Source organism: Anopheles stephensi, chromosome 2, assembly GCF_013141755.1.
Source record: "Anopheles stephensi strain Indian chromosome 2, UCI_ANSTEP_V1.0, whole genome shotgun sequence".
NCBI lineage: Eukaryota > Metazoa > Arthropoda > Insecta > Diptera > Culicidae > Anopheles > Anopheles stephensi.
In genome coordinates, this window is record NC_050202.1 from 42,085,946 (window position 1) to 42,110,561 (window position 24,616).

General features: G+C 45.5%; 1 protein-coding gene across 10 annotated transcripts in view; it reads left to right on the forward strand.

Annotated features, from left to right (window-relative positions):
- Nucleotides 1–24,616, forward strand: part of LOC118503280 (mushroom body large-type Kenyon cell-specific protein 1) — a 129,979-nt gene that overhangs the window by 68,006 nt on the left and 37,357 nt on the right. For all 10 annotated transcript variants that reach the window (XM_036036361.1, XM_036036360.1, XM_036036362.1 and 7 more), the window contains 5 exons: nt 19,763–20,146; nt 20,216–20,665; nt 20,732–21,123; nt 21,189–21,432; nt 21,519–21,750. In XM_036036361.1, the coding sequence (XP_035892254.1) occupies nt 19,763–20,146; nt 20,216–20,665; nt 20,732–21,123; nt 21,189–21,432; nt 21,519–21,750 (1,702 nt within the window). The remainder of the gene's footprint in view (nt 1–19,762; nt 20,147–20,215; nt 20,666–20,731; nt 21,124–21,188; nt 21,433–21,518; nt 21,751–24,616) is intronic.

Consider the following 24,616-nt stretch of genomic DNA (forward strand, 5'->3'; position numbering starts at 1 on the left):
TCACAAACGAACGCACTTCTGTATATACAAATGCAGAATGCACACGGCCGCACGCCTGTTTCGGCACTTGGCTGATGCTGGCTGGCGATGGCTGGTGATGGCTGGCAGCATTAAACATTATGTCGATTTTTGAATGCAACGCTTCCCGATCCGTCATTGGTTTGGAATGTCGGCGTTGTGTGGGGGGATTTGTGCATTTTTATGTATAAACCAAAGAGAAGGAAAAAACACATTCATTTTGGATGGTGTAGTCCTTTTTTTGCCCTGGGCTCATTTTTTACTTTACATAGAAATAACCAACACATTAATGCCACATCGATCCGGCCTGCACGCACACCAACACTTACAGAAGAATGATGCATATTGGTTTGGGGTTTGGAGGGATTCGAGGGTTTTTTTAATTTTATTTGCATTGCACTGGAGGTTTTGTTTCATTTTGCCCGGCTCAGGTCTGCGTGTACGAGCTCAACGGGAAATTTAAAAAACGAAAAACTAAAATGGCGTCCTCGACCTTGCGAGTGTGCAGTGCACACCAAAAAGGCAAACAAAACCGCACTGGGCCGAACACAAATCGTTGAACCCCATTTCGGCCAAAAAATAAAACTAGATAAAATTTTGTACTTGTTTCACCGGCTAGTGACGAATCGGGATGGCCTTGGAAAGAAAGTGTTGACTTTACACTGAGGTTGGGATTTTTTTGGTGTGGACTTTTTTTATCAGAATGCTGCATGGTGTTTGCATATGCGAGGGTTATTTTTCCTACGCTTTAATTTGAAGTCTTTAGCTTTAATTTCACAAACTTGATTTGTGTTGGTTGTTTGTGTTGAGCAATATGCTTCAACCATCAACAGAACCAGTCCTTTTTGCATGAAAATAGTTTAATGCCTCAAAGTCTCTATAAAATAATTAGCCAGCAAAGTGTAACATCCTGAGGCTTTCAAGATAGCATATTTCATGCAATGGCGAAAATTTATTCAAACGCTTCGGAATACATTAAATCATAGAACCTTGCAGTGAATAAAGCAGCCTTTTATGTATATATATTTTTGTTCTTCTTTCTAAAGTCATGATGTGTGTCGTTGATCCAATTATTGGTGTCATTAAATTTAAAATTGATAAGGCAAGTCAAAAATACATTCCACATCGTATTATACTCATGCTCAATACGAGCATTGGAAATTGGGTTCGATAACAGTTTGATAACTATAACCAACTTCCATATGAATGACAACTAGGAAAAATCCATTTTCTCATAATAAAGACTTGCACTAAAATCCCTCTTTAATGCATTCAATTTTAATTATGCTTCGCTAACGTCAGTTGGTTTTTATTTTATCAAAATTGCTGGACTTTTGGCACCACCAGCAGGCAAACCCAAAAACCAGTTCCCCAATCATCTGCAACCGGGAACGGTCAACGGGAGCCGCAGGCATGGAATGGAATGAATGTGTTGGGAAATGAATAAATTATGTTGATTTTTGAGCAGGAACCATACATCGCGCTCACCCAGAACGCTGTGAACGAAGCACAGAACAGAGTGTGATTGTGTTGATCGAATATATAAAACGAAAAACAAGCAGCAGGAGGAAGGGGAGGAAAAATAAAAACACGTCGGAAAAATGAAAACTGCCTGTAAAAACCCGACCGCCCAAAAACATAAACCCCGACCAAACGAGTTAAAATATTGATTTTTTGTTTTAATCGTCGCAAAAAAAAACGACAAGAGAAATACAAAAATGTAACACACACGCACGCACGTTCACCACCAGCTCAAAATTATCATTTACATGTGCGCATCGTTTATGCGTGTGTGTGGGTAGCACCAAATAACCAACCAATCAAGCAAAAAAAAAACAGATAATAATTGTACATAATTTCCCCAGCCGATGCATCATTTCCGCGTTCAGGTATCCTCAGGTATTATGAAGAAGAGAAAAAAAGTGTCCAAATTATTCTAAACCGTTCGGAAACGTCAAAGTTTCAGTCAAAGAGTTGACCACAAACAAAGGCACTTGGAACGATCACAAAGTCGCCCTTGCCAGCTCTCGGCTGTCTACACTCTTGATGGCCATTTAGCGATTGTCGTCGTCGTCGTCGTCGCAGCCTACCACCACGTTACCACCAGCCCGCCGATCTTCATCTCATTGTGACACATACGTGTGAATCATCTTCTTTCCCTATCCCTATGGCTTACTGTCTGGCGGTTGCTTGCTTTTTTCCCCACTCTTTCTCTATTTGCCTTCCGAGTCGAGTTCTCTTTGTTGGAACCGAAATGAATCCATGGTTTGGATAGTGGAGAGCGCCATCCGCGTACCGTAAACAATGATCGTTGTGTTTCGCTTCTAACCTTGCATTTTTATCGTGTTTTTTGCCGGCTTGGCGAGCGAGCGTGACTTCATAGTGGAATAAATTAAAAAACAATCTACTTGCCTCGATCGAACAAAAGCATTGATAAATTATTGAGAATATTGTGTGCTGCGCTTGTTCGTTCACGGTAGATCTATTTCAAATGTGTTTGGAGTTGTTAAGAACCGTTTTCGGTCCTAAACTCCTGAATCTAAGTTCTAATTTCACACGACCTATCAATAGGATAGCATTTATGACTTCACACAAAAATAGACCGTATTACATGCCACAAACTGTGAATAGAGCCACATATCGACACCGACATACAAACAGTCATCCTACATGTATTACGCCGGAACAACACACCAAGAGTGCTGCTAGGCGTTTAACGACTAATGGTATTATTACATCTCACTCCCACCGTAGCCCTGAAAAAGACCAGTTTTACGCTTCCTTGTTTGGGGCGCCCTGGTGTTACGGCTTCGAAAGAGAACAAAAAGAAAACTGTGTCAATAATGCAGAAAATGGCATTTTAAAACAAATAAAAATAAGCTGCATTTAGAATGGCTTCGGTCGCTCTTGTTCCTAGGTACCAATACAAACACGCACGGACACATGCACATACCCCATAATAGCTTGACAGAAATGGCAACCAGAAACACGCGGTGGATAAGATTTGAGACCTCCCGACCCAGCCAACGATAGTGTGGAAAGCTATACTCTTGCTAGTCTTTCGCATTTTCCACACTGGCACTGTACGTACAATCGCTCAAAATCAGACCGTTCCCAGTGCCGCGGTGCATGAGATATTTATGTTTTTATATTTGCATGCGTAAAAACGCCACTACATTTCGGACGTTCCCTGTAAGAGTGGCCGCCCTTTTTTACTGCCTGTAGCAGGATATGCTGTAACAGCTCAGTAGCAGCTCTGCCTGGCTACTATCACTTTTGCAATAATGTTTCCGGGTAACCAAGAAACCCACTTGCCACTTGCATTTGGAACTTTGGAGCCCACGAGGCCATTACGCAAGGAAGAATAAGTTATTAACAATAGCTGCACCCTCCGATAACCCGTGCCGGAATATTCTTGATATTGGCTATCCGGGAGAGTATGGGAGAGCTCGGGAAGACGGTCGGCCGATATGCCAATGTGTTCTAGTTTGGTACAAGTCATCTTGCACCCGCGTACGCGCGCGCTCCTTACCGAACTGTAGACTACCATGCGCCTCCATTCGCTATTTACTTCGTTTCCGTTTTTCCGGTGAGAGCAGGCCTAAGGCCGCCTATGTGTTACCACGTTTTAGGACGCCAAAATTATACTTGGAACCGTTGCCGGGGTGTATTTGCGTACCTTTCACCCCATTTGCGCCACTCTTTCCATCTCTCTCACCCTCTCTGCTTACCCGTTTCGAGTGAGGCTTGTTGGGAAAGGTTGTGGTTTTGTGCTGCTAATCAAATAAACTACTCACAAACACATGCACCAAACTATGACGTGCGGTGCTGTGCAATGCGAGTTAGTGAGCTCATCGAACGAAAAGTGTTTGCAGTTTGCTTCATGGAGGTTACATTTGGAGCACATTTTGCTAGTCGGCTGATCAAATGTCGAAATGATATTATGCTTTCAAAACTTATCATGTTTCATTTGCCTTCAGTGCCGACTGCGGAAGTGACACGGCAGGACTAAATATCGAATCTGAACTATTCTAATGTAAGCAGGATCGGTGGATCAGCCAAATGAATCAAGTTTAAATGAAATAAAGGTAGAGTGAAAAGCTAGACCAAGGAGTCTCGAGTTGTTAAGTTTCAAAAAATCTCATCACATGAAACTTTAATAATTGTCAGTATTATACAAATATCTCAGGGATTTTGACAAAGACTATTTTCTATGTTCAAGTGTTATAATGCTGATTAAAACTGAATACACGCAATATGTCTTTGTTTGTGTCAGAAATTTGAATACTCTGCTGTATCTTTTGCGCTGTTGCTAAGGAGACCAGCCACATCGTCCAAAGAAGTCCTTATAGTTGGACAGGTGCACTAATAACTCAATTATCGTCAAAACGAACAAGTTTAAGGTTTACAAAAAGCATGAATTTTTACGGTATTATAGTTTAACAAAAGTTATAGTGAACCGAAATTTCCCTTGATCGTTATATTTTGTAGAATTGCTTGAATATGTAAAACGTCCGCTAGAATCAGATTAAGTAATAGCCGTTCAATAAGTCTGGGAGCAATAAATAACGTTTCAATGATGCGCCTTGTATGTATTGTCAATTTTAACTCAATTTAATTGTCGAAAATTATCAAAAAACAAGATAAGGAAACAAATTTAAATGATTTGCTTTAAGCATTGCAAATAATGTCAGCAATAGAAAAGCAGAGGCAAATTACCTTCAGTAATATTTACCATCATCTCATTTAAAAAAATATTCAATCCGGTTGATCAAAATCGCCTCCCAGATTATACTTATTTCTTTATCTCTTCTATGTAAAACTCATATTCTACCTGCCGTGTATACCTTGTGCAGCTCATTTCCACCGGAATAAACAATCGATAAACAAAAATTCTTCCCAAATAGTGGTTCCGGGTTGGGGCTTCTTTTTTGCTGTTGTTTGTCACGAGTATATCGCTCTATGCTGTGTCCATCGTTTCACACAGGCACACAGGAGTGTAAAGGCAACATACCGATTGATGATTATGCGCCCGGTGCCCATGTTTATGAAGCGTATGTTCATTCGAGACGCCTAAACGACTACCCAATCCGCCAAAACCCCGGTTCACCCCGGTGCGGAAGAGAATCAAAACAAAACTGGGAGGTAGCATGAAGCAAGGTACAGCACAGGATGGTAGCAATCCGCCGAAAGGATGGAAATAGCAAGCGAATGGCAAAAGGAACGAGAAGCCGAATCGAAGCATGCAAGAAACCACACGACCCGGGGAGGTTTGAATCAAGGGAGTTTTGCGTTTTAATATACGAGTTTTTTATTTCTATGTATGTTCAAAAAGTACTTTTTTTTCAAACGTCCTATCCTGTTTGTTCGCCTGCCCGCTCATCCATTAGCCTGTCGCACGTTCGACATCCTTTTTTATCACGGCTCACATAATTCGACTGCCATTACTGCCGCCATTTCCGCTGAGAGTGACGGTGGAGGAGGGGGGATGGGGGGGGAGGGGAGAGGGATTTGAACGATAGGGCACCCAACAGCAACAACAACACCGAACACATTTGGGGCTGAACGTTGGGGTAATGCACTGGCCTGTGCCTGCCTGCCTGCATACATCGCCGTCCATGTGTGCTGCATATTCTGTTGCGATCGATGCACTTTTTTTTTGTTGCTGCAATCCATTCTCAACTACAATTGCACCCCAACAACTTTTTTTCACCCCTCTGTGTGTGTGTGTGTGTGTGTTTTCGTTTTTTCGTTTTTTTTACTCCGTTCGCCAACAAAATTACCAATACGCACATATTTGCCGACCGGTGCCCTTATCGTCCTGCTCGGACCTGGGCACCCCCTAGGGCAGCGGTGGTTAAGGATGGACAGCATAATTATGGCCACCGTCCACCGGCCGCATCCGCCTGCCAGTCGCGTAAAAATGTGCCGTTCAGTTGCGTTTGTTGGATAATCATCCGTTGCAGCAAATTGAATTGCAGAACCCGAAAATGAATTTCAGCTTTTCGTAAATTAAAAATGAACACTGTGAAGCATAGGGGAAATGCTGGTAGAGGGTGGTAGAAGTTCGAAAAAAAAAACATAACTATGGATAGGGGTTCGGATAACCCCCGTGATAGACGGGGCACCTCACTTGCTTCTTCAGGTTGCCTGGAGATGGAGACGCCCAGTAGCAGTGCGCGGCGTGTCGACAGGGCATTGGAGCGACAAGATATCACCGGTGACACTGTGTGCGCCAAAGATGTCGAAGGCTCGCCTACACACACGTCACCCACAAGCAAGGCTTGATGCGTGGATGCGGGTGTGGCCGCTCCGTCTTCTAACCGGCCGCCACCTATCCGCGCCAGGTCGAGCAGGTCGGTCCAGAACGACGATTTACGTGTATTTACGCCCGAACAACCCGATTATACATATATATACTTTTTATTTTATCTCCACACAACCGCCGACCGACCCTTACTATCCTATCCACCGTTTTCCGACCAACCGGGCTATTATTATCCTATCATTATTTGTAAAAACATTCATGCAAAATTGATATAAATGACAAAGTGAAATATTTATGCATCATCGATGCAGAATCCCCGGGATTTTTAAATCCACTCGTTGTGTTGGTGACAGTGTGTGAGAGCGTGGGTGTTTGTGTGTGTGTGTGTTTCATTTTTTTTTCAGGCACCCTTCAAGCCTGATCCCATCTTTGCCTATTCAATTTGATTGGACTCTAATATTCCCTCCATCACAGGGGGCTCGGTTCTGAATCAGTCTCGTATGATTTATTTTTCATTAGCAATTGTTATTTCATAACAAGCACTATAATGTTTTCCAGGATGTCTTGAGCTTAAATCATATATAGTATGGGAGTCCTCAAACTTTTCGGTGCAAGGATCGGCGCAATTACTGCGATATCTTTGTTGAGGATAGTTATCGTAAACCCTTAAAATTAGAATATGAAATTATGCCTCAAGAGGGTCTAGAATTATGGGATAAGCTAAGCTAACTTCATTTCATTATTACATCGTTTTAATCAGCACCAAATATCATTTTACCTCTCAATATGGACAAATTCTTTTGACTCTTTTAAGTTAGATACATGTCTACAAATGAGCCCTTCGAGTGTCTAAGACCCATTTTATAGGTTGAGGAACAACCAGCTCGGGGTTTGGTGTGCTTTTTTCTGGTTGTTGTTATTCTAGAGACTTTAGAGTTAGTTTAGAGGAAGTTTAGAGAATTACTAAACTTCATTCGTCTCTTATCACGCTGCTGGTTTATTACTAGGAGATCGATTATATCGAAATCCTTACTTGGGAGCCGCTCTAGCTCTCTTTCTCCTTTTGACCTAACGACCTCTTAAGGTAATGCCAACCATTTTTGGCAACTACCACGTAGTTGAATTGTTAATTCACAGTACAGTGGAACGGTCAGGACGAGTTTTGAGCCACGATCTTGAATCTTTGAAGTCTAAAAATTCAAATAAATAACTCATTGCCGATGTCATGTCGATGTTGCACCGAATCTTGATTAGGTAATGAGTATTGTTGAGGCTGCTAAAATAATGGCTAGAACCTGTCCTCAATTTTTCATCCATGTCAGCATGAATGAATTAATACCGCGTTTTCAGAGAACTATATTTGGAAACTATTTTATAAATTATATATTATGGACTGAAAATTACAAGATAATTATAACTCAATCAGAAAGTAGATAGAATCAAAGATAATTGAAATAAAAAATAAGTCATACGAGAAGCTCCCAAATTCCGTAATGCAATTGCACCCAATTTGCTTGATTAGTGTAGCAGTGCTCTAAATTCAGGTTTCGGTGATTGAAGCACATCTCTGTGTAACCGTATCACCTCACATGACCATGCACGTCGCACGGTGAATTAGTGTTACTATTTCCGGACAGAAACTGCTCCAAACTGAGGCAAATACAGCAACAGCAACAAAAATGTCTTCTCCAAAACCCACCATATGGCCTCGAAACTACACAAATACCACGGTACGTGCATGTCACGTTCATTCGCACTTCTTTCACTATCGATCCTGCACCTCACGGCAGTTTCGGTCGCCATTTCGGTCTCGTCATCGTCACCAATTCCTTATCCCAGCAGGATACTACTGGCAAAAGCGACCTAGGACACTCGGTCAAAGTGGTGGCAGGAACAAATAAAGAAAAAAGACCCCCGTAACGCAAACGTAAAGTGGAAGAGAACCGAAAAAAATGCCACACACAACTCCAGCAACCTAGAGCTAGAGCTGTCAGGATTAGCCCCACACAGTGACAGCAAACGAGGGAGTGGGAGTTCACTGAGGCACAGCGGTGCACACGGTGGAGGCAAAACGGAAGAAATTTTACGACCGCGGACGAACCAAAACGAAGTAGTATAGCTGCTTCTTTTTTTTTTGCTTTTTAAATCCTACCTCGCCCTTCGACCGCGTTTCCTCCCCGCCAGGCCTTTCTTCCTGCCTTCCTTCCTGACTTTAGTGCCCTTTTCACGCAGAAAAGTGGGTGCGGAAAATAATCGATAACGATGTCAAGCTTCTTTTTCAACGAATGTAGCACCCCGGTTTCGGGCACCCGTTTGTTGGGTTAAATTTCTTGTGCGCCACCTTAATTTGTAGTGCAACCATTGCACGGTGCCATCACTCGACGTATGGAGAGTATGTTGCTGTAATGCCATATTTTAAATTAGCTATTTAACCTATTCAAAAACTGGGATTCTAATTCAACTAATCGAATCGCTTAAGAACTTCTTCCTAAAATCCTTCCGATGTTTTTTTATATAAATTCAGATTTTGTAAAAACCCCTACACTCTTCAGACAATCTTATTTATGTGCATCCTAAATCGATGACTCGCAAAGAAGCAACACATTCGAAGCACTCTGGAGCTTGCATTGAAGAGAACAGTCCATGACTCGGTTCCAAAAACATAAACACGCACACACTCGCACGCACATCGAGCCGGCGGTTTGGCCAGTGGTTATTCTTCCCAGAAATCTTTACCTTTGCCTCCTTGTAGTTGTCCCCGGCACAAGAGGCGCTTGCTCGAAAATTGATGGTAAGATGTGCGTTTGCCGATTCGTTCATTGATTACGAAGCGAGAACGAAGCAGTGCAATGCAGCGCAGACGGTCATGTACACGTTTGGCACTCAGGTAGATAAAGGTTCATCGGATGCATCATGTGTATGCATCCGGAGCACCTTTTGGGCAAAGATAAAAGATTATTGCACCGAAGGCATCTTTTTCATCTCACTATCAGCCTCCACCGGCACATCTGCTTCTATTCTCCTAGTGCTTGGTTGAGACCAGCCCAGGATCATAATCTTATCAGAGCAAGAAACAACATCCTTTCTGGAAGAAAATTCTCCTCCAACACCGACACACGTTCCACTACCCGGGAGCCAAGAAAAACGGCCCCATGCTCGCAGCAGCATCGTGGAGGATAGTTTAAGAAAATTATTAAGGATTCGATTTCTCCAAGGCTATGGGGCAGGAATCGATCCATCTGGTTACGCTCGCACACAGACGCACCAGGTACCGGGGCATTGGGAATGCAAGGAATTGGCCCCTCGAAAGATCGTTGATGAGCGGGCGATGCGTATCGGACGTGTCTGTTGTGCATATAGGAAGCACACTGGTGGCTCACCTGTCCGGAAGTTGGCTCGTCTTCTTGGTGTGGGGTACATAAAATTGGTCCTCCTCTTAACCTCTCCGTCGCCCGTTCGGAAAATCATTTGCTTTTGTAAGATTTCTAAGACGAAATTTTAGAATCTCCTCGAATTAATCTTAAGCCTAACGATGCTCGTTGCGTATGCAGTGCTGTGGATGTGCTTTCCCATCTGCTTCTCACACATATGCATAAGAGTGAGTGGTTTTTTGATGATGTTCAGGAGGCAAAGAGAGGGCGAGAAGCAAGGAGAAGGGCGCGTCTGTTTCCTCCAGGCTGGATGTAGATTACACCTTGGTCTGGTTGAGTGGGCCGGATGCACTTGGCCGGTGTGAAAACTTACCGAAACCGACCAAAGTCCGAGGATAGCGGAAAATCGAGGAAAGGAAGGACCGGTAGGGAGTTGGGAAAGATTTTCTTATCGGCGATGATTTTCACAACAACACAAGACACACAAAAGGTAAGTCCCATCGCCTTTCGTCGGGACGCACTGCACACGGATGGCCGATACAGCCTAATTGGAATGAGGTGCCACAGGGGGCACAAGACACTGGTCCGGTCCTTACTCGATAGGCATAATATTTTGAAGAATCCTGCCTTTCTTCAAACTTTCTTCCCTGCAAGAAGTTCCATGATGTGTGGTGGTTGCCAAGTCGAGAGCATATGGTACATTGGCACGGTGGGTTGGGTGTCGAAGCCAACTGGCCTTGCTATTTTCCTATTTTCTCGAGATTGCCCCTCCTTCGATCAAATCCCGGCTCACATAATGGTCATGGTGTGCTCCGGTAGCTCTTATGGTAAATATAAATTAAAGGATGCTTGCCCCGGAACTGCTTCCCCGGCAAAGCGCACTCGTTTGGGCAAAACGCCTTCTCCCCGACCTTCTTGATGTCGACGAAACAATGTGAATTTATTGAGATGCATGAGCATGAGATGGACGAAATCTGAAGAATACGATCCACCCGGGGATTGGGGAATGGTGCTGAGGCAGCGTCGAGAAAACTCACAATCAATAAGAAACCCGAATGCACGGAAGAATTGATTGATGATCGAGTTATGATCGGTATTTATTACACAGGCCTAGTACAATGCGCCTGTTCTTCTAAGACGTCCCCGGATAGCATACCTCCTATTGTCCTATCTTATGTCCACACTTGCAAGGCATCCTCAGAAAAAGGGATGGAAGTGGAGATCTGGAAAAGCTTCCGACTAATCCCAACCAGGAACCAACTCCAAAATGTCTTACCTCACTCACCTTTCTCGAGTTGCTGAATGTGCAACTCACCTAATGGTTGCTTACGCTCGGCTGCAGAGCATCTTCTTGCGTCTAAAGACGCCCTGAACATTCCTTATTCTTCGTCTTCGATTAGCAAGGCATTGACCGGTGGTGCCGGCCAGTAGCATGAAACTGGAAATTTCATTAATTTTGATTTTAAAAAGACATCCAACCGAACCGAAGGTAGTTATTTCTTCAGACAGTCTTCTTTTGGAGCTTGTGATACAGCAAGATATAGTTTGGCACAGGAAGAGTAGAACGGTATGTGTATGAGTGTGTATAAAAGGCAAATCTAATTGCTCCTTGTAAACTATGCATGCTTGCCCGATACGCTTTCGATGAGTTCGGTAGGACTTGCCTGAAATTATATCTTGGTCCGGGCCAAGCCAAGCTTTTGGACACGCACACACACACACACACACCACAACCCTCACTCCTGCCCCCTCGGAGGCAAATCTGGCACTGTATCTTATTGCAGGATACGTCCGTGCGCCCGGTGCCTCCTAATAGATACGAAACAGTACACTAAGATTTGCTACCGGCTCACATGTTCAAAGTGCATCTATTCCAAGGTCTTCCTTTCAGACACCTTTTCTTATGGGCTAGCTTCTTGAGTTAGGACGAAAGAAAGTTCCCCATTCCCCAAGTCCGAATATTGCAACTGACAGAGGAAGTTCACAGCCGGAGGAACCTGCGTAGCTATCGAACAGCCCGGGCACTGTCTTTGCATGCATTCAATTTTCGTATCGGAGAAAAAGCATTGCTCTCTTTCGCACTGTCTCTGATCCTTGAAATAGCTCGGATAACCTATACCGTCTGCCCGGGTTTCCAATAATCTTCGCCAGGGCCAGCAAGTGCGTAACGTTGCATATCCGGAATTTTGGATATACAGCCACTCTCCTCATCCACCTTCTTCTTCTTCTTCTTCTTCTTCTCTTCCTAGCACCCATCACACGCAATACGTGTGTGAGTTCATTCGTCGCAACACAACACACTATTCACCAAGACACTGGGCTACTGAATACGAAGAAACTCTATTAAAATGCGTTCGAAATGCCAAACCAAGATGCAAATGTGGTTTAAAACCTAAATTTGTACCGCTTCCCCTTCCTCCAAATCCCTCTCTTTCCCATCCTACACGTGTCAACCACGTGTCTTTCGATTCGGTTTGGAAAATATAGGATACTGGACGGTACAGCAAACGGACGGCAACTCGATATCAAGAAGACTTTCTCGGAGACATAGGAAATGTCGCTCAAGTACGAAATAAGATGGACCGGGTCGTACGTGCCAGGACAGGGATGAGGGTCGGAATTCAGTACAATATGTTGCACTCCCACACACACACCCACACGCACTCACACGCCCTGACGGTGTCCACACAATCAGTTTGTAGCAGTCGATAGTTTCACCTCAGGTGGAGAAAGGATCCGTTTGAAGATGTCGAAATGAGTTTCAAGATGACACGTTTTCTGGCAATCGATGGTCAGTTTATTTGATATTTGATCGACATGTATATTCAAATATGAAACAACATGCAGTATTTATGTTGTTGCAAAATTGGTTGTTATTATGTATGTGCGTCTAGTTCAATTTCTTATCCCTTAAGTGGATGCGTAACATGGAGAGTCAATGAATTTTGTCAATAAGTTTTGTCAGCCACTTATCAGCAATATTTTGTTTGTTATCGATTTAAAGCTATTACCAGGACCATTGCAATCAGTCAATTAAAAAATCAAATGATTTTCCCATCAACATGTGTAGCTTTCAAACTTGCCAAAGCAACATTTCTTGCAATCTTGTTGTAAAGTTCACTGCAAATCCTACATGCCTTTTTGTAATCATTGTACCAACACCAACACCAACAACATCCCACTTTTCGTCGGTTGCCAAATCGAGTGTCCTCACCCAAGTGCAATCCAATTCCAATTACAACACCCCGCCTGTTGTCTCACCGCTAGCTGCTTCTCCTCACTTTCTTAACGATTGACCCTTGCAGACGTTCTCCTTACCGTCACTCAAACTCAAGCTCCGGAATGATGCCAAAAATTGAAACATTTTATCAAGCACAAGAAACTAGCCCCCACCCTTAGACTGTTCAGTTTTAAAGGGTGAAACAATCTGGCAAGACATTGACATCGAACCGGGAGCGAAAGAGAGATAGTACGTTTCCAGTAGGACGGATTATGCTGGAGAACTGGGTGGTCATGTGGAATGTCGGAGAGATGGCTTTAACTCATCCCACCCGAATACGTCGGAGAATACCTCAGAAACACACCCATCCTTTACAGCAGCATTACATCCCGTCTTGTGACCATGTGGTCCTCCCCATCCCCTTTTGCTAATCACATTTTCGGAGCTACCAACACGTCGATCGGAGACATGGCCACACGAAATAGCGTTCGATAGCCACATGTATGCCATTCTGGGATGAGGCTTTTGGCAACAAATCCCTTACTCCACAACTCGATTCAAACGAGCAGCAAAACCACAGCTGACCGACTGTACCCACACCACTCTCACACGTTGGCTTACCGCTCACCCTAGACCATTTTCGTAAGTTGCTTCCCTGCAGGGTGTTCCGGCCTAGCCGTCTCTAAAATAGAAATCTTCCAAACTGGCGCACGCTCCAGGGACAAAAGGAACCGCGACGGTATGCACACCATCGTCGGGCTGCAATGTACAGCTTTCGATTCTAAACCGAATAATTTATGGCACAATTCGTGTGTGCGTGTGTAAAACCTACGTAAACATGTTATTATGTTTATGATAAGGATTTTCGGTGCTGGAAAGTCACGGAAGGCGACTGCCAATTCGAGGAGGACGGGTGCACATTTTGGGTGGTGGCAGTGATTTGGGGCGGTCATCCGAAAATTTCTCGGCAAAATGGTCAGTCGAGATAAGGAACATGGCAGGGATTCAATGCACTCGCACTCGTTGCAGCCTATGTGTGTGTGTTGGTGCGAAAGGATTTCGGAAACTGGATTCTATTTACAACCATCCCAACCCGAAGGAAGACGACGATGCCCGTGGCTGTGGCCCACCCTAAGACGATGAAATCCATCCGTTTTGTCCGGCCAAACCCTCTGGTTTGTGTGACGCCATCTTTCTAGCCCCTTGGAGCATAGTTTCTTCGATTCTTGAATCTACCTATCTTCGGAACATTAGGAGTCAGGGAGGAACATCGAATAAGTGCACAACGCCATGGATTGGAAAGAAGTCTGAGCAGAGGAAGACAGAAGCTCTCTTAGCACCTTGCATCACCATACCTGATATTGGCAGGCATATAAGCCATCGGGTGGCCTTATAGCGGTGGAATGAGAATAAGGATCATTGGGGTTGAAATTTTCTTCAAGGTGCATTAGTGTACGCACACTCAGGTCGGCACACAGGTCCTTTCGGATATGCACTTTCTTCTTCTGTAGCACTTCCGGTGACACCTGCCCCAATACTCCCTCTTTTCCAAACCCAAATTTGTGGAGTACAATTTTCATCTTACCATCCTAACCTCAGCAGACGGTAGTGCTAGACGAATCCTTGCGACACAAGACATCATCAAGACTTTGGTCTGAACGTTGCGTATGTGCGTTCAAATGAGTGCCTCCTCCTCCTCATGAGAAGTACCTCGACCCCGTACCCGTCTTCCTCAACGGATGCGAAAGGGTACGAATTTTCGGATGCATTTCGGATGCATCAATAATGTAGGAGGTAGTCGAAATTAGATTGTAAAGCGCACAGTGGGCGTCCAAAGCAATTGCCCTCGCCCTCTTTATGTGTGTTGCAGCAGGAGAAGCGAATATCAAGGAATGGGTGATCGGAACAAGTCCCCTCTAACCTTCCCTTACCCCCATTCCCCATCAATTCCAGCTGGTGTCACACTTCTTGCAGTTTTCTTTCATCTGGAAAGAAAACCCCTAACGGTGATGTTGATGCTACACAATGCACAACGCTTTGTGCATACGCCAAGCTTGTGTTGGGCTGGGTATGTATCGGTCGGAATATTTCCAAACACCTCCCATCCCCTTCTGATCTCCAACCCTCTTGTCTCCTCATTACCACCGACAATCCTGCCTAATCTTGGACATTCTTCCTCCTCATGAAGATTTTCCTCCTTCGTGTGCAGCAAATGGGAAGCAATACCGAAGGTTTGTGGTTTTTCCCGACAGGCAAGTAGAGGAAGCACTACAAGCAATGGGAAGTCCAGTTCGAAGACTTCCGGGTGTGCTAGATTAGAAGAAGCGGCCGTCTTCTTATTCTTGCCTGGAACGGTGCCCGTTCTTCAAACTCGGTCGGCCAGTACGGCCCTCCCGAAAGCGGGATGGATGGTAAATTTTGGATCCGATCGAAGATTTGAAATTTCCTTATTGTGCCTGCCTTCTTACTCAGTGCTTGCCAGGGAGAGGGCAAGTGAACCACCACCCGGTGCACACCGTATGTTGTGCTATGTGCGTATTTATGCGTGCGTGTTTATATGCATGGACCTGGTATAAGATTTCGATTGGAAACACAAAAGCAGAGATCCTGAGCAGACCCGGGTGGGATGGATGGTCGAAACGACCGGCACCTTAGGATGTGGCCAGAAAATGCAATTTTCGAGAATCGAACCGTCCCGACCCACCCAGCATCCTCTTGCCGAGCAAGACCTGTGGTAAGGAAGAAACGGCAAGGCCTCATACATTCATTCTCATTCCTTCCGGCCACTGTGCCATGCTTTGAGAGACTTTTGGGGGGGGGGAGACCGGTGAGACTGTTTCTTGCGGATGCGTTGGTCAATGTGTGTTTGTGTGCGTCTCCGTATCGGTCAGTGGGTGGTAAATGGGCACGAAACGTTGCATGCCAGTAGATGAAGAAGTACGTGGTCATTTTCTCCAATTTTCGGTAGGCACAAGGGTCGTACGGTCGTCGAAGAAGTGTTCCTTCGTACGGGAACGGGCCCTCACAAAGTTTGTGTTCGATGGTCTTGGCTAACGAGAGACGAAGACAGAAACTTTGAAAACGCTGCCCAAGACAACCGGGAAAGGGGTGGTTCTGTTTTTGGGTGATGATGGAATTGCTGTTGGTGTTGATATTTTTGATATTCTTCTTCGCTTATGCCAGTCGGGCACCCTCACCCCAATCGCTCGCCCATCTCAACATGCACAACAACACGTGCGCACACGCGAATCCAAAGCACGTACTAGTAGCACCGGCAACGTCTTTACAAAACACCAGTGCACCAGTCGCGTAAGCAAAAGGACATACATGCATCTCCACATTCGGCAGAAAGGTGCCCTGCGAGGCGCCGGGAAGGGTTAGTGTGATAAGGATATATCAAGATTGAGAGCCGAAATACGCACACAACTAGCGAACAGCTGCAGGAGCAAAAAAGACAAAGCGAAAGTGTGAGAGAGAGAGACATAGTATGAGATGGAATAGTCCAGCTTGACCGAAGGCCGTAAGGATTCGTCCAGTTTCGTGTGCCGAACGTCTTGTGATGCAGGACAGAAATAATAATACTTAATGCAAACTAATATTGAAATAATGAAATGCATTATCGATTTTCTATTTATTACTTATGTATGTGCGTAGGGTCTAGTTTCGGTGCTCAGGCATGTTCGAGCCCCTCACTAAGACTCTCTACCTCAGGGCACCCTTCGAGTATGGCCCACGCTTCTCGCGCCGAAACATGCGTGATACGAAGCACCGCAGGCAGGATGTAAGGCCCTACCCCGGCCGGCACACGCCACGTATTCCGTGTCCAGAAATTGGTGGGACGTAAGTGGTGCCGTTGGGTGATGATGCACCGCACCACGCATTTGCTGCTGCAACTGCAAATCGTGACCGATGAACCGATGGGGAGCAAGAAAGTTTGGCAAATTCGTGGACCGTGGACTCGTGTAGGAGCGCGATGGTTCGCGGGAAGCCTGGGGACTCGCGGGGAACCGTGTTCCTGAACGCACTTTGCGCTTGTTACGCATAAATGAAGCCACACCCCACCCGCCCCTACGCGTAGAATTTCCCGATGCCACGCGGCCAAATTCCGAGGACGAAAGAGGCAACGAGTATCACCAAAGAGGCCTGGGATTTTCGCTACTTAAGAACTGAATCCGGTACGGTGGAGTCTCCTGCCACCCTCTCCACTCCACCAACTGTTATACCCATGCCCAGTTCGCAGCTAAATGATTTCTTGCATTTGGGGGGTGAGGATTCTGACCGAAGTGGGCGACGAGTACGGTGCGGCCTACTGCAACCTGCATTAAGAAGGGTAGCGATCCAACGATGCAAAGCACGCGTAAATGACATGCACACACGCACAAGGGATGATGAAAATGGCCTTTCTCCGTTCGAGAGGGAGAATCGTTTTTTTGCACCTCGATGCGTGTACAATCCGTAGTACCGAAGCGATCCAGCGATTCCCCGACCACCACCGGCTGGAGAAGGCATTATCCACACGTACTTCTTTTTTTTGCTACGCAGTGGTTCGTTTTTGGATGTACAACGGCTCATGCTGCAAGTACTCCATGAAAATGCTACATTTTGTTACCTTTCCCCCTTTATCTGCTTCAGTTGCTGCCGGCTGAGGCAACACAGGAGCAAGAAAAAAAATCCCCCGGGCGGATGAAGGGGCGCCCTCGTTCGTTTGCTTTTGAATAATAACCTAAACAACCTAAAAAGCTGCAACAACAGCAACACGGAAGGCACCTTGATGCAGAAGGCGCAGAAAAAGTACGCATTTTTAATATGCATTCACCAAGTCGATCGATGACGAGTGAAACGCTAAAGTGTGAGTGCAAAGGGGGGCGGCGAACAACATTGCAGCCCGGGAGAGGCGGGGAGTTTCCTTAATTATTATCCTTACCGGTTTCGCTTTGCCTAGCGCATAGTACACGTAGCCAACTGCAAGGACTTGGCCGCTTTAACCGAATAGGTTAAATGGGTCAAAATTGCGTGTGGTTCGAATTTGTCCGCCGCACACCGGCCCGATTCGATAAACAAGGGGCACGACTCGGTTCACGTCCCGGGACTTTGCCAACGGAGGGTGGGGTAGTGGCGTTCACTGCCTGAAACGGGGAGTTACGGAAACGGAAAGTAATTAAAATTTGAAAATAGGATCGAATCGAGCTATCGAAGCGAACCAGCACGGTAGAAAGGGGTTCGCTATTTTCTTATTTACTTATTTCTTTTTCATACCGCAGCGAGAATAGACAAAACTTGGGGAGTGTGTATGTGTGTGTGTGTGTGTGTGTGTGTGTGTCTTGTGTCCAGATCAAGGGAGATAGCAAATAAGAAGCTAGAGCGCCTAGAGCCAGTTGTAGAATAGCGAAAGAAACTAACTAAGACTAAAAACAACAAGGTCCCTCCATAGGGGGAAAGCTCAAAAACAAACTGGCTTCAGGTCTTGTAAAGTCTTACAGGGGTTATCGAAAGATTTCATAAGAATAATAACATTTGAGGACAACTTTCACAGATGATATCACAATAGCTGCGTGTTACTACAAGAGACCATTAATTAAACCAATATCCAGATCGACCAGACCAAAGACCTATCGAGGTTGTAGTGCCAAACAAACTTCTTCTTCTTCTTCTCCCTTGGCACTACAACCTTGAAAGGTCTCGGCCTGCCATTTCTGGCTTTCTATGACTTGACTTTACCCATAGCAAAGTAGTCAGCCCTGCGTACAGGGAGTCCGTCTGGATGGCATTTGAACCCCGGTCCTGCCGTGTGAAGACTGGCACCGCTGTCGCCTCGGTCTCCGGACCGCCCCAATCCTTAAACGCCAAAAAAACTTAAATTGTTCTAAAAAAATTAAAATTAAATAAGCCAATTCAAACAAAAATCACGCTACATCAATGGAAAACCATATTTACTTCGAGCTTAAGTTGACTTTGTGAAATCATGTGGTAAAATTGGGATATTATTTGATAACTTTGTCGTACAAGTGTCTTTTGACTAATATTGTTTAATTCTTGTGGATTCAGCAGCAAAACCCCTGTATTACGATGTATGGAGCCATACTAACATAACATTAACCAACTCTTTAACAGTGCAAAAAAGCCATATTCATTGCCGTGGTGCGTTTTTTCCCTCAGGCCTCATTTTGTTTCCCTTACAGCCGGTATTGTAAGCAGTCGAACAGAAAAAAACACACACACACAAACACATTGGCCACATTAGGCTAGGTGCCATAAGGGGGAACTGCTGGAAGTCCTAGTAAATGATTATTGATTAGCAAAGTTCTTACGGCCATTCTCCCGGTTGCCAAACGGTTGCCGCTTTTTAGCATGTCTGTCGAAGAAATTAAACGCCCAAAGGAAGAATATGGAGACGTAAGGGACGGCCTGGAACTGATTTGTAATTAGTTCGAAACATCGATTTTGAAACAACGTACGCTTTGTAATGGGAAGGCATTTTAATATGTTTGCAGTTGTTACAATTTTCAATCATTCCATGCCAAAGATACTTGATACTTGTTACTGGAAATTACGATCAAACAAATTCACCCCACGCATTGTCACACACAACTGACGATAATGTTGATTCCATTTTACTAGTTCTCGCGGGCTGGTGAGTGGTTTGGAGTTTTATCGATCTAGGAAAATGCTGTAGTGGACCCTTTTTGTAGTGACAACTTCTCCAAAACAAGCGGACAATTACAAGCAGAAAAATACTGTAGTCTTGTAAAATAATAGACCGATTGAAGGATGTTTTCGCTCTTATCTACTAACAACCGTATCGCAATAGAGCCACATACTTTTATCAATGTCCAAAAGAGTGCAATTAATTAAATCTTGTTTTCCTGTTGCAATTCTCTAAACTAGGACTAGAACGTGTCGCTGAAGAATTGATGGGACGCAGGAAATGGAAACACTATCAGGACGTCCTAACGCGACAACAGTTGAATCTGCTGGACCCGAGTACAACAAACTCCACCGAGGACGATCTGCTGAGCGGCACGACCGGCGTGGCCGCTGCCGCCGCTGCAGCTGCTGCAGCCGCGGCCGCCCAATTGCAGCAAGGGCAGCTGATGAATACCGCCAGCGCCACTACCGCTGCCGCAGCCCTCTCGCTTGCTGGCGGCGGCATGATCGATCAAAAGACCAGTCCCGCCGCCATAGTGGCCGCAGCAAACGCTGCCGCCGTGGCTTCCCTCACAACACCTGCCGCTGCCCAAGCTGCCAACACAACTGCCGCGACGGCTATAGGTAAGACACGGCTGTGTGCCTCTCAAGAGTCGGCTCTAACACGGTCATCCATTTCCCCCCACAATGCAGTAAGAAATGGGCACTGTCAGCAAGGCGACGTAGATGTCGACCCAAAATGTGCTGCCTCCGCCTCCAGTCCCGACAGTCCCCGTGCCACCAACTGCTTGGCATCGGAAAAGCTTAGCCCTCACTCTAGTGCCAGATCACCGCGACACGACAAGGACGAACGATCGGTTTCGCCGCGCAATTGTCACGCAACTGATAATGGCACCGCGACTCCATCGACGGGTACCACCATTGACGGAACGTCACCCTGTCCCACGTCACCCTCCGGCACGGTGGAGGGAGATCCTGTCCGGCCCAAGTCAGCCTCCGGTCCCCAGCAAGTAACTGCCGAGCCAAGAAAAACGAACACACCCGATCGTCGCGCGTCTTCCGTGACAAGTCCCGATCTCCGAGGAGCGGAGCCAACTGCCACCGAACTTGAAAGCGTGTCCATTGTGAAGCAGGAACCTGTGGGTAAGTAGTCACTTGAGTTTTCAGTAAAACCAGGTCTCAATCATGACTCTGCTGTGCTTCATACAGAAAATTCTACAGAAAATGCCGAAACGTCGCGAATAAAATCAGAACAACCAAACCCAGAGTCTATGGCAGAGACCACGGCCGTCAAGTTGGCCCTCGCATCCAAAATACCGATAGTCGGGACGAACAACAACAACACTATCAACAGTAACAACAACAACACAATTCAGCATCGCAGCAATGGGATGGCGACAGACGATGGTTCCGCAGGCACTACGCCACTGGCAACCGAAACACCCACGGAACCAGAGGCGGCCACTCCGGTCGACTGGAAGCCTCAGGACAAGTGCTATTTCTGCGTCGACGGTAAGCTGCTGACGGTGAATGAGGCTGGCGAAGTCGTTCCCGAGTCAGGTCCGGCCCCGACCGAAGGAGAACGGTACCTTAGCCAACGGGTAAGTGCAAGAACAAGCTCATTCGAATTCTTGACGTGACTCGATGCTTTTGTTATGGATGATAGGCTGCTGCTGCTGCTGCGATGGCCGAATCCGATAGCGATACGAGCGAGAGCAGTGAGCCAGAGCTTTTGGCTAATCTGCTGAGCGTCGGTGCGGCTAGTGGAGTGTCTGCCAAATCGCTGGCCGCGTTACTACGTGAAGCGGGATCTTCACAAAATCTACCCTCGTTGCAGTCGTTCATAGCGCAGTACACTGCGGCCACTTCTCTCCAGGGTCTACAGCCGAATCTTGCCCAGCTCTATAACCGTAAGTGACATCACGGATTTTGTCGACCAGGACACATTCAACTTACTATTGGGATCCTCTCTGTGATGTTCCTTATCTCCTAACAGCTCTCTGGTATTCGCAACTGCAGCAGCAAATATCACCGGCTACCGTCGATTCGGCAACTGGAGCTGGTGGAGCCGCAACTGCAGCCATCAGTCCCACGACTGCGGCCAAGATAGCTGCGGAGCTGGAAACGGTCGGAGCGACGGGAGAGCAGCCGCTTGATCTCAGCGCGAAACCGGGTACTTCCGGCATGACATCACTGCTGAGTATGATGGATCCGAAGCACATCTACAAGTAAGTGACGCCCTTTTTACGTTCTTCACTTCTCCACCCTTGTCCCGGACACTGTCAAGCGCCGTCTGGCGGGCTCCGTGAGCACTAGAGGAACTATTTCAATTACGTCTTCCTTTCCCCCAACCTACTGGGGGTTCGCGTTAGTTAGGACCGATCGTAATCGAATCCTATCCTCGATCCAGTACGAACAAATTGCCCCAGCCAGCAACAATCGGCCCCAAATGGTGTCGTCCATGTCGCCATTTTTTAATTGAATTTTCCTTCAATTTCTGCCGCCGCCGCGTTCGCACACTAGCCCACCTGCGACGGTAGTAGAAGAATTGAAATTCGATACTCGACATCGCACCCGCTGACCCATTAAAGAGTGCTGCTGCGTGGTGGATGTGTATCGAGAGATAATGAAAATATACTAGTTGTCGATTGTTTTCCCATTTTTGCCCCCTACCAAACTGTTACCGCTACCGTGTGCTGTGAGGTAACCTTGCCAGGGGAGATGTGCTACTGTGTACTCCAGGTTACGAGTTACGCCTTCGCGAGCATATCGTGCCGGGCGAAAAACAAAAGCGCTTTCCATGTCCTTCCCGATCTCTTGAGGCAATCGAGCGATAGCGATTCGATTGATTGGTTTTGATTCACCGGAGTCCATGCGCTCTTCGCTGTGGACACTGAGCTATTTTGGTGCCGTGTGCCCTTCCTTTGGATGGTTCCGTTGAGCTTTGTCTTTTTATAGTGGCAGCAGTAAAAAAAATCCTGCGGACCGAACCTTCCAAACCCTTGCAATTAACATCGCTTTCTCATTAACACCGTCCCCCACTGGGGAAGAACTCCCCTATTCCGGTGTTCAATTTTGTTGAGTTCTTCGTGTGCAGGTGCAGGTGATTGGAAAAGAAAGTGCTCCTGTATCGTGTAACACCACCACCACACCCATATTGCTGTTGCAGATGTGGAATGCGATTACAGTGCAACTAATGGAGGGTGGAGAAGGATAAGCTTCAAAATGCTATTAAAAAGGAAAAGGCGATATATCTATCGGTTGTGCTGACGCGATCGCGCTACGCCTTAGACTATCGCGAGAGCGTGATCGTTGTTATCGATGGATAAATTTTTAATTAGTAATTTGAACACTCGGTCCTGTTGCGATTGCTGCTTGCTCCAGAGCAGATGCCTTTTCTGTTTGTGAAGTAGGTTCTTTGTTTTTATTACATGACGTAAGTTATGTTGTCACACTCTTACTCTCATTTTTTTTAAACTTATAATTCGATAGTTAGAAATCAAGGGCAGCTCAGATGTCTTCCCTTAGTATGTGCATTAAGATAGAAAATGTGACTTTTTCCCAGAAAGTTTTAAGAATTTAAAGGGAGTATCCGATACGAAGAGAAATCCGCGCATTCTTAGAATGCAAAGAAAACGTGCCTCAGAATACAGTAAATTTGAAAGTCCAAGAAAAACAAGTCTATCACTTAATCTCTGGCAGTCATGTATATTTTCATCAGAAAATCGACGACGAATATTCCTTGAGGAATATTCAACTTATAGAAGACTTTCATTTCCGTTAGATCTATCAAACTAATGTTTAAGTACTGATATTATTCATAATATTCGAAGGGTTTCATGTATGTTTAATTGTCACATTCTCGATTTAGAACATTGATTAGCGATAAAGCGAATCGTCAACTCAACCCTGTTCTCTGGCTGATCTGATGAAGTACCGGCTACAAAATTTTAAAGTTTTGTTCATGAATCTCACTAATAACAATACACCATTCCACGTTCATTCCAACTAGCGAAATAGAGGTTAGTAAAAGCGAGAATGATAAGGTGATTGCAATCATCAAGAGTTGTCAGTCGGGATCTGATCGCTGAACGTTGTGGAGTTCTGATGCTTATGGTGTTAAGATGCAAGAAGTTGTTTTTTACGATTCCCCTAAATAACTCTTATCACACCCAATCGGTGTCATGACTTTGCATCAGCAACGTTACACCAAATCACGACACAATACCGGGTATCCTTGGACAAAACAGTAACCCTGCAGTGAGTATATCGTCGTGAGTCGCCCGAAGAGCAACAGAAAAGGTTAATTATATTTTCTTCCTTGATATGTATATTCTTTGTTTCATTGCGATTTTCACACAAACAATTCGATACCATTAATCATTGTTTTAAGTACTGGCAACCAGATCCGAGTATCGCGTTCATTACTCTCCCGATGCACGGCCTTTTAAGGTGAATGGAAAAATGTATCGCTTTAACGGTTTCTTCCATTAAAATGACAGCTGTCCGTGATTTGTTAACACATCGTAACATATCGCTGACGTTTTCATACTCCGTTGGCCAGATTTTTACGGCCTCATCATTTGTCAGAACGTGCAACGTTCGTGATGCATTTGAAAACCGCCACACGTGATGCGTAGCATTTGTCTTCGCTTTCTGGCAATGCACTTCAATTGACCGACCCCGGCCTCTTCCCGCTATTCCCTTCCCAACTCAAAGAACACACATGCAAATGTGGTTCCTTTGCACACATGGGTGTGCCAAACGGTAGGATAATAAAAAGAGAAGAAGAAGATCATCAACAGCACCAGCGAAAAACAACAAACATACGCACAATCTTACATCTGACGGGCTGCCGTCACACTATCATTTCATCCCATATGGGACCTGCTGAGTTCCAAAATACCGCCGAGTTCGTTCACATCACCAATCTAACGGGATGCGAATTTGTTTGGTGCAGATTTTAAGAGCCCGTCCACTTCCTGTCCTCCTGTCCTGGGTGGCATTGTGAGTTGTACTACAACTGATGGCAGGCAGAGAGCCAGAGCAGATGCGTGCGTGTGAGGTTAATTTGCCGCCAAAATAATCATCATA